Raw genomic sequence first — 10,180 nt, forward strand, 5'->3', positions numbered from 1 at the left:
GTATCAGCCATTTTGACCATTTCTTCAGCTGCTTTTTGTTTTTCCTTTTCGCGAATAAGTGTAGCCACTATCATAAGAGTCTCAGAATCTCTCTGATCAGCCATTTTGCCCTTTTGATCTTCACCTGAAGTTTGCTTTCCTTTTTCAGGTCGTTCTTTTGTTCTTTGTTATTCATCTCCCCTTTGCCTCCTTGATCCTTCTCGTCTTAACCCTCTAAGAAACTGATCGTGTCGTTTTCGTATAAAAAATATTTGATAAAACAGAATAATTACTAAGGCTATGATCGTTAAAAGCTAAATTACAGTGATAAATATTCCGAGTATTGTCCTCAAGGATTACGAAGGCTATGTTGCGATTGCTTCAATATATTTCTAAATTAATTCCGAAAGAGATTCGATCCGTTTGATTCCTAAAATATTAAAAGCTAAATTAAATAAAACTATTAAAAGGTAGAGAAAGTTTATAATAGAAAAGATCTAGGGTTTCGAATCCACTTGACCCGTTGTTTCTATGCGATGATAAAAGTTAATTATTCGAATCAATCCGGATATCGTTAGGGTTGGCGGGCCCTCATGGTATCGCCAAATGATTTTCATGAATCATCAAATAACATGAGGTATCGCCGCCTAGCACAAACCTTCTTATTAGTACGATCCATTTCTACAGCACGGATCGTCTAATAACATGACCCGTCTTACGAAGCATAACTCATCCTACTCAGTTATCACAAAACAATTAAGTACCATTGTATGAACGTGCATAAAAAACTAGAAAATCATGCACAAGATTTGATAGAGAAAATTAATATTGCAAATAATCCTTATGTCATACAATCATGATTGGAATAATAAAATACTAAATCAAAACATCACACCCAGTGAATGTGGGCCCCACCTCTATTGTGAGTATGGATGTGTATTTGGATGTGTGATTAAATGTGGTGTTAGAATTATTGAAACATAAATATTGTTACTAGGAGTTCGAGCTTCATCTATACCCTAGAAAAGAGATTCAGCCGGCCATCAAAAAGTTGGTCTTTGCAGCCTATGACTCCTTCTGTTCCCAGCCTTAGTGCTCTGACCCCCGTTCATGCTTGAATTGCTCTTTAGAGCAAGTGTATTAGAGTAGTCAAAGTGCATTTTTAGGCATTTTAGAGGGTCAAATACACAAAAACACCCTACAGCAGCATAGGAATATGCCCAGGTAAAATAAATGCAGTTACAGTTCTTAGGCATAAATACCGTAGAACTATTCACTAGGTATTGATCATTTTATTCTTTTGTGCTCCTTTTGCACTTTCTCTATCTTCTCTAATTGGCTACTTTTTTTTCTTGTACTTTGCCACATAATGAACTAATAATATTATATTCAGAGATAGATAAAATAGAGAGTATTGGTGTAGTGTTAAAAGAAATGTGGATAGATAAAATAAAAAATGTATACTATTTACTATTTTTTTTACCTAATGACCGGTAAACTTGCTCTTATATATCCTCCAAAGAAAACCCTATGCTCCTCTGCCGACCTACCTTTATTTATTAAACCGACTTCCATTATTAAACCTTGGGCCCTACTCATCTTCCAAGAATTTGCCTTGGCCCAATTTATTATCCTTCCAAAATTGTATGTACTGGCCCTAAGTAAAATTATGGCTTCTTTTGGACTTGGCTCCCACGTGCATAGCCTTCATCAAGGGCCAAGAGTATTGCAATATCACTTCAAGACAAATTCATTACATTTGATGGGCTTTAACATATTAAGCTTACGAGCACCTACAAAACAAAAATCAAGCATTAAAATTTGGGTAACAATATAAATGGACTTAATAAAAATAAATTAGGAGGCGCTTATGTGAACATTTACGTGCTTATCACACCCCCCCAACTTACATTTTGTTAGCCCATAACAAAACAAAACAAATAAGATAAATTCTAACTACGCCACTTTCGTAAGACTCACGATTGCACTTAGCCCGTGCAACAAACCTTTTAAACCCCTAGACGATCCTAAGAGGACGAGTGGAGTCTCGTGAGGGTTTACAACAATGAACACCCACAAACATTTTGAATACTTTTCACATGAAACCCGAAAAATCGTAAGACAGCTCAATGATATCTCAAGTAAATAATATAAAGTCATTGCAAATAGATAACGGACATAGGCAGTTTTAGATAATATCAAGTCATAAAAATGAGCCATGGCACCAATACTTAGCGTGTGTGGACAAGAGCTTCGGTCACATGTGAAAATTAATTAAAAGTTCTTTCCGGACCTAGTCTCGACTTCAAATCTCACCGTGTCATGCACTCAACAAATGAAATCACTTGAAACAAGGTGCATATTAGATACTCTCATTATGTGCGGGTGGAAGTTATGTTCTCCTAAATGAAGGCAAAATACTTTCACACATAATGACCCGAAAAGAATGCTCTATAAAGTGGACACGCGATCTCATAAAAGAATTGAAATGCCAAGAAACTTCTTTTTGTAGTAGCCAATACTTGCGACCGATCTGTTTTTACTTCTTTTTTTTTTTTTTTTCTGCTACGTGATCATCAGTTTGAAAAGTCACTGATACATCTGTCTGCAGAACATTGATACAATTAGGGCATTATTATTTCGCGTGTGCAGGAGTTTTAAACACTTGAAGTAATTAAAAACATGAAAAATCTTTTCAAAAGCAAAAGATTATTTTATAAAAGATTAGCTTGTGTTCAAATGCGACAAATATTCAAAATCAACCCAAAATTACAATGCAATTTGACAAGGCATGTGGAGAGGAACAACATTTTCAAGTGCAGATCAGAATTTTTCCCAATTGTGTATATAGTGCTGTCATGCAAATACAACAATATTTAGTGCAGCGTAGTCATCAAACTACTAGTTAATCCGGTCCATAACACTTGGGAAATTAAAGTTCAAAATACTGTATGTCCAACTGAGAGAACAATCTCGAAGACTTTCATTTTCATTTTTTTTTATATCAAGTATCATGGATAGGAAGTGTAAATCCAATGACATTTAAGAAAGATGATGCGGGGACAAATTATCAGTAAATTATTCGACATGGTGCATTCACCACATTAGTTCAACTAATAAACTCGTGAATGCTTCGTCACAAGAAAATGCTTTGGAGTGTGAGAAAATAAATGAGAAATGGGATGGCCATAATCGAACTCATACCACTTCCATATCCGTTAAGATATAACGTGGCATGGCCAATCCACGCTATTTTTTTTTTGGGTTGTACGTTCTCTATGATCAATTTGAAAAGTCACATATTGAAATGGATAGGGACGGATCTAAAGGGGCACACAGAGGCACGTGCTCCCACTCAAAATTAAAATATTGTGTGTGTGTGTGTGTGTGTGTGTGTCTATATATATATATATATATATATATTGTATAAATTAGCATAATTATATATTCCCTCCGTCCCTAAATGTTTGGCACTTTCATGTTTTTTATTGTCCCATATTATTTGTCCATTTTGAAAAGTCAAAAGCAAAATATGGTAAATTTTCTATATTACCCTTTCTTTTGGACACCAAATTTCAAATTCAAATTTTCAAGTACTATTCAAAGTACACTAGAAGGGTAAGATTGGACACTTGATTTTTGCACAATACAATAATATTTGTTCCTTAAAAGTTAGAACTCCCAAAAGTGCCAAACATTTAGGGACGGAGGGAGTATATGTAAGTGTGAGAATATATAAACACACTCTTGCATATATCTTAAAAAATACATATATAGAATTAGTTTTATGCCTAAATTTCATCATATGGTACATTTATATTTGTTATTTTACAAGTTATTTTTCTATTTGGAGCTATTTTTTCTTGATTTTCTTGATTTTTAACCATGTTGGAGATATATTTTCAAATAAAGTTATTAACAAAACTAGTTTGATCGTTAAACTTGTCGACGTTCGTTTAAAACATACTAGTGCATGTCCGTGCCTGAAGGCAAGGCACAATATGTTTCGGTCATACGCCTGGTGATAGGGGAGAGAGCGAGGGAAAGGAATGTGTTGGTCTTGTAATGATTTGATCACACTGTTACCCCCCAAGGAAAATGATGTGCTGGTCCTAACATGATTTGATTTGATCAAACAATACCATTAAAACGAAAGAGGAACAAAATTCACAAAAAATAAACTCTCAATTGGAATTATTTTTAAAAAGTGTTAAATTCACTTAGCCGTGTCCCCAGTATTTTCCCAGACATGTCTCCACATGTTGTTACTGTCATGTCGCCTGTCCTCGCAATATCGAACCACAAAGTCTATCCAAAAATTAAGAGAGCTACACAAAAGTGGGCATAAAGAATTAATTCACTCTCTACTATTTTCACTCTGTCAAACATGCATTTTAACAAATACAAAGTGAGTATCTTTGAAAGACAAATAACAAAATATATAGATAAAAAAATTCATATCCTAAACAGCAAAAAAATTCTCATCATAAACAACAATTTTGTTTCCCTTAAGACTCCCATAAAAAAAAATCCTCATCCTAAATAGCAATTTAGGCCACATTATTTTTTCTGCAAGAAGACCTAAGGATGATGGGAATCGTACCGGAAAGGGAGAACTAAATCGATTTTGTGGATGGCTGATTGGTGGAGGAGCTTTGTGGGCGCTGTTTTTTTTTTTTTTGAAGCACCGAGGAGTGGATTCTACGGAGAGAGAGAGAGAGAGAGAGAGAGAGAAAGTAACTATGGAGGAAGAGAGGAGAGAAGAGAGGAAACACGATGGAGAAGAGGAGGAGACACGATGGAGAAGATGAAAACTGCTGGGACAGGTATGGGAAATAAGTTGGAATCAATGATTCAATCCAACGGCCACAACCTATTGAAATTAAGATCCAATGGTTAAAAGGATGCTCATGTTTATATGAGTAGACAAAAAGCCGCTCTATTTTATAATATAGATTTTAAAATTTTTGTCTAAGATTTTATTCTCATTTTTACCTAATTTAAATTAAAGTACGTACGCGTTATAAACTTTTATAGTTAGTAATAATGGATGACATGAGATTGGACAAACAAATCGGAACGGAGGGAGTATGTCATAAGGGGTCAAGCCTTCATTGTTCAAAGCCTCCCTATCACCTTTATAAAGCCAATTATATATGTTTGCCTTTGTGAGCAAGCACATGCATAGGCGTGTTACCTTCATTGTCTTTCCGATCAACAAGACCGAATGCCCAAGGCTGGAACACAGATAAAATAAAATTGCTTGCCTCATCTCTCTCGAAATCTGCAGAAATGTGAAGGATGCTTCGCCCTTTACTATTCACCATCTCCCGACAATCTTTGGCTATCGGCGATTCTCTAATAATGGCGCTCGATGAGATAGATGATAAGATAAAAATGAAAATTCAGAAATGGGAGAAGAAGAAATGTACGTTATGACAGAATAGAGTGTTGAGTGTATCTTTGTTGACAAACAATGGAACAGTACGGTGGGATCTCTCGTCCATCCACAACCAATGGAACGCCGACTATTGAACCTTCACTTCAAACAACAAACAACGATATTGCAACAAGAAGTAAAACTGAAAAATATTAACGAAAGAAATAAAATTCCATTACCATGGGAAATTAATAATCCGATTGCATTTAGCAAATACAAGCAGACTTTATTTCTATCACTTATACACACACACACAAAAAACAAAAAAAAGAGCAGCCTTTCGAACCCCTAAGTTACCCTAGAGAGGACGAGTGGAGTCTCGTGAGGGTTATCAGAGATGCTACCCACAAACATCAATTTTGGTTTTTGGAATTTCTTAGGGAGGGTATTACACTCCAACATTATTGTACCGAAAAGTAAAACATAAAACAGATAACTCCATTTTCGCAAGAATTAACGCGGTTGCATTTAGCGAATGCAACAAGCCTTTTAAACCCCTAAGTTTACCCTAGAGGACGAGTGGAGTCTCGTGAGGGTTTCCAGAGATGCTACCCACAAACATCAGCTTAATTGTGGGAATCCCATATCACAGCTTTTCTTCTTTGGTCTCGTAATGGAAGTCGTAGGAATTGATACCAGTGTAAACGCCGTCTCCCATGTTGTAAGTAATAGATGTCCCGTCAGGAAGATTGTCGGTCTGAGAGTAGGAGAAGGGAACGTCACATGTACCCTACGTGGCTAGCGCACTTACCGTCACCTTAGTTTTTGGCGGCACGGTAACATTGTACACAGTCTCCACTGTGGTTGTTGAAATCTCAGTTTCTCCCCACCCCTTTGTTCCGGTAACCTCAGCGGAAACTTCAACCTTTCCATCCAGGATGTACGGAAGGCCTGTTTCGAAGGTTGTTTTGACACCCAACTTCAATGAAACGCTATAATTCCAAGTACTGCTCTTAGTCGTTGTGTACGAGAGCTTTGTGCTGAAGGAGCTTGGCTCATTGTTGTAGTTAATGGCTTCTCCGGTGGCCATGGTGAGGAGGGTTTTTCCGTAGATCCTGGCATCTGTGAGGCGATAATTGCAATTATAGATTCTCCTTGAGAAAACAGTTTCGTGCACCTCCAACCGTGCTTCTTTGGTAATGGTGGAGACAGCGGCATTAAGACAATTTGTCTTACCCTCCGTGGTTAGTAACTTACAGAAATTGTTGTTACCCAAGTTGCGGAGAGCAATTACATTGCTGCTATCTACTTTAATCGGCCAAAACATGGTGTCGGAGTCTTCAGTGGAGTTGCTTGCTGAGTCAGCCCATATCCAATTAGGGCTACGCCTCCAAAATCTGCCGTGGTAATCGGACTTGATTTGGACGCTCCCATCGACGGTGGTAATCACCTCGTTCCCAACTGTTATATCTCCAATGTCGCTGCTTGTGGATGCCAGATATGGATGGTCCTCGATCCAGGAGGAGGTGAGGAAGTTGCCATTAGAGCCCTTGAATGCGACTTTTTTTGGCAGTATCAACAATGATTGCCAATTAACGACAATGAAGATATCGCACTCTTTGCCGGGCGTTGGTGCTGCTGCGTACAGACATGACTCGTATGGGGCGGCTGCCCTCCACAAGCACGCATAGTTCCCAAGCTGGACGTGGCGAAATCGTATTGTTTTAGCGTCAACCCCTACGTAGAGGGGCTCGAACAACGTGCATGACCATTTGCTTTGGTCTTCCTCCGGTTCGTCACCCACCGCAGCGATCCACTTGTCGTCTTTCGAACTCCTTTGCCAGTATTTGTTGTTGCAACAGCATCGAATGTGCACCAGTCCATGTCCGTACTTTGCCGCCTCCACTGCAAACTTGACGTACGGGCTCACAATCTCCTTTCCGGAGAATTGGAGTAGCCCGTGCACCTTTCCATCTTCTTGGATGTAGCGCAAGTATTTGTGGTTGTAGTTTGATTTGATCACCACAAGGCGTGGTAATGCCATTTTTTTTTTCTCTCTTATATATGTATGTATGGATCTTCTCTCACGATTTCTTGTGCTTCTCCTCGAGCTCCAACCCGCTATGCTATTTATAAGGGAAATGCGGGAACAGCCGTAGAGCCCCATTAAACCACCCGACCCCACCAATGAGCTTTGCATTACAAAATTGTTACTTGTACAACAATCAAACATAACAACTTATACAACGCACTCATATAATATGTTGGGAATCCAAAAAATGGTTGGGCTATTTCTTTGGCCAAATTAATTTGGCCATGAACATTTGTGCCACATCGAATTTTCTGCCAATTTCAACTACCAAAACATCCACAACAATATACACTATAGATCTAATTTCAACTTAGTAGTCCAGATCTCCTAGAAAATAGATCTAATTTCAACTTGAAGTGATTTCTCCTCTCTTTTTTTCCCCCTTTTTTTTTTTTCTTTTCCATTTTTTAACTTCAACATGCTATGGCCACCAACAGTGGCTTCACCAATGGCCACACAAGATCCACTACAGGTCACACACGAAAAATACGTGTCGTTCAATAATTTAGAAAAAAGTTGAGTAGCTGATGAAAGATCAGCTCAATCCGATTTGTGTATGTGTTCGATCCAATCTTATCATTTTTCATTCAGATTACAGGATTCTATGCACCTACACATATCAGATTGAGCAGATTTTTCACGGGATCGCTCTATTTTTTTTTAAAATTATTGAACGGCTTGAATTTTTCATACAGAACACCTAGTGGGCCACGTGTGACAGTCAGTGCAAGGTCGGTGGCTGTGGAAGCGTTCATAAGGGGAAAAAAAAAAAAAGGTGAAAGCAACACACATTTATTTTTTCATGCATGTGAAAGGAAGCCACATTTTCTTTCCTTTCCGGACATTTCTTTTTCAAAAACCAGCAGAGCCTATTAATTTATTGATTCCAGCTAATTTGAATTTTGAAGCCCCAGGGGCCGAACTATAAATAACTGACAAATGATCATGTCATGGCTGCTTACATCACCTAGAAAATATTTAATATGGACTCATTAATCTGAATTGTAGTTGAAGCATCTCTAACAACCCAAGCACATAAAGATTTTCATGCTAGCTGGTTCCTAAATATTAGAACTAACTAATGAAGGAATGCATAAAAATACTACTTTTATCTTTTTTATTCGATAGTACCACTGTTCTTCCTAAAAAAAATATAAAATAAGTAGCTTTTCTATTACAAGCGATTCCCAGTTTTTGTTGATTAATTGTCATGTCTATATATGATGGAGCCCAATAAGCTACAACGGGTAAGAAAAAGGGATTAAATAGAACAAAATCTTAGTAGTTAACATATAGGTGTTTCCCGAACGATAAGCCCTTGCATAGATGGCAATAAAATATTGACAATGAACAAATTTTGCACTACAAGAAATTTGGTTTTTGGAGACGAATGAAAATCGTCACAGATTACATGTTTTTTTCTTCTTCACAAATAATATGGGTGAAGAAAAACTAGTATGGATGATAAAAAAAATTTTGTCGACTAAGGGTCGTCAAGGATTCTCACCTGGTGATGAAATCTGTTTTTCGTCACCTATAGTACCTTTTGATGACGAATAATTGGTGACAATTTTTTCGTCGCCTATTGCGTTTTTTGATGACAAAAAATTTCGTCACCAATTATTCCTTTCGGCGATGGAAAAATTTGTCACAAAAGACGTTTTCATATGCGGGAAAAATCTCATTTTCTTGCTCTTCCTGGGTTTCATATGGGAAAAAAAATTTGTCATTAGTACTTACATTTTCTAACAATTTATTCACTAGGATTGTCATGTCCAATTATGAAGCCCGATAAGCTACAGTTGTTACCCCCGTCTTTTCTTATTCCTAATAATTATATTTCTGTAAAAAAAAAATAGAGGATTTTATGGTTTGGATCCTAATTGATATTATTCTCTCTCCGGCTAGTATAACCGTTGTCGAACAATTATAGTGTTGGGGTATAAGTCTAAATAGTTTTAGTCTTTGGTGTTGTACCGTAATAAATACTTTTATTAAGTGGTTACCTATTATTAAGAGGAGAACACGAGTAATTAATGGGTAGTTTGATAGACTTTATCTTGGGCATATTATTTCACCAGTTCATTAGGGTTGGTTTTAAGAAACGTCGACTTTTGAGTAGAGCAGCAGCCGTAGTAGAGAGGAGATTATCTTTGGATTCTTTCGAGGTAATATTTCACTTCATCTCTCTCGTTCTTTTGATCTACCATTTCACAAAGCAATAGGTCCATGGATTGGGCACTACCACACAAGTGTCGAGCAAAATTATTGGGATATTTGTAATGTTTGTGGAGGGATTACTTGATGTGGTTAATCGGAGTGAGAGAGGGGGGTTCGGATTTTGTGGCGGTGTGCGGCGTGGGAGTATTGGCCAAATATGGGATGATGGTGTTGTGTCGTGTGGGTGGTGGTTCGGGTGATTGGAATTGCTTGTTCTAACATTGTTTTTTTTTCTTAGTTACTACTTTATCATAGTTTATTGTTAATATTGTTGGGTGGTTGCTTGAAGTTGAGAGGCTGTTGGAAATTTGGAAGAATGGGTATCGGCATACAGTGCCATTATGATTTTGGATTTGGGTTTTATCAGTTGTCGAAGCCTTGGGTTTTAGAGGGTCTGGTAGTCACTTAGGTGTAGGCTTTTTCTGTTAGATTATGTAATTTTGGGAATAGTTAGTCATTTTGTACTGTTCTTCTGTTCAGGTTAGCCTCCTTTTTGCGTGTTCGATTGC

General features: G+C 37.4%; 1 protein-coding gene across 1 annotated transcript; it reads right to left on the reverse strand.

Moving 5' to 3' along the window:
* Window positions 1-5,412: 5,412 nt before the first annotated feature.
* On the reverse strand, window positions 5,413-7,403 carry LOC131323989 (uncharacterized). Its single transcript, XM_058355821.1, has 3 exons — window positions 6,171-7,403; window positions 6,010-6,116; window positions 5,413-5,521 (listed from the first exon to the last, which is right to left on the reverse strand). The coding sequence occupies exons 1-3, from the start codon at window positions 7,401-7,403 to the stop codon at window positions 5,413-5,415; spliced, it is 1,449 nt and encodes a 482-aa protein (XP_058211804.1).
* Between the last annotated feature and the right edge of the window lie 2,777 nt (window positions 7,404-10,180).

Source organism: Rhododendron vialii, chromosome 4a (genome assembly GCF_030253575.1).
Source record: "Rhododendron vialii isolate Sample 1 chromosome 4a, ASM3025357v1".
Lineage (NCBI taxonomy): Eukaryota > Viridiplantae > Streptophyta > Magnoliopsida > Ericales > Ericaceae > Rhododendron > Rhododendron vialii.

What these genes read in the sequence shown, in the direction of transcription:
- LOC131323989 (XM_058355821.1), bottom strand. Translation starts at nt 7,403, where the DNA reads ATGGCATTACCACGCCTTGTGGTGATCAAATCAAACTACAACCACAAA. An exon ending in CGCCAAAAACTAAGGTGACG is followed by an intron (nt 6,117 to 6,170) that starts GTAAGTGCGCTA and finishes TCCTACTCTCAG; the next exon opens with ACCGACAATCTTCCTGACGG. An exon ending in GAGACCAAAGAAGAAAAGCT is followed by an intron (nt 5,522 to 6,009) that starts GTGATATGGGAT and finishes TGTTGTTTGAAG; the next exon opens with TGAAGGTTCAATAGTCGGCG.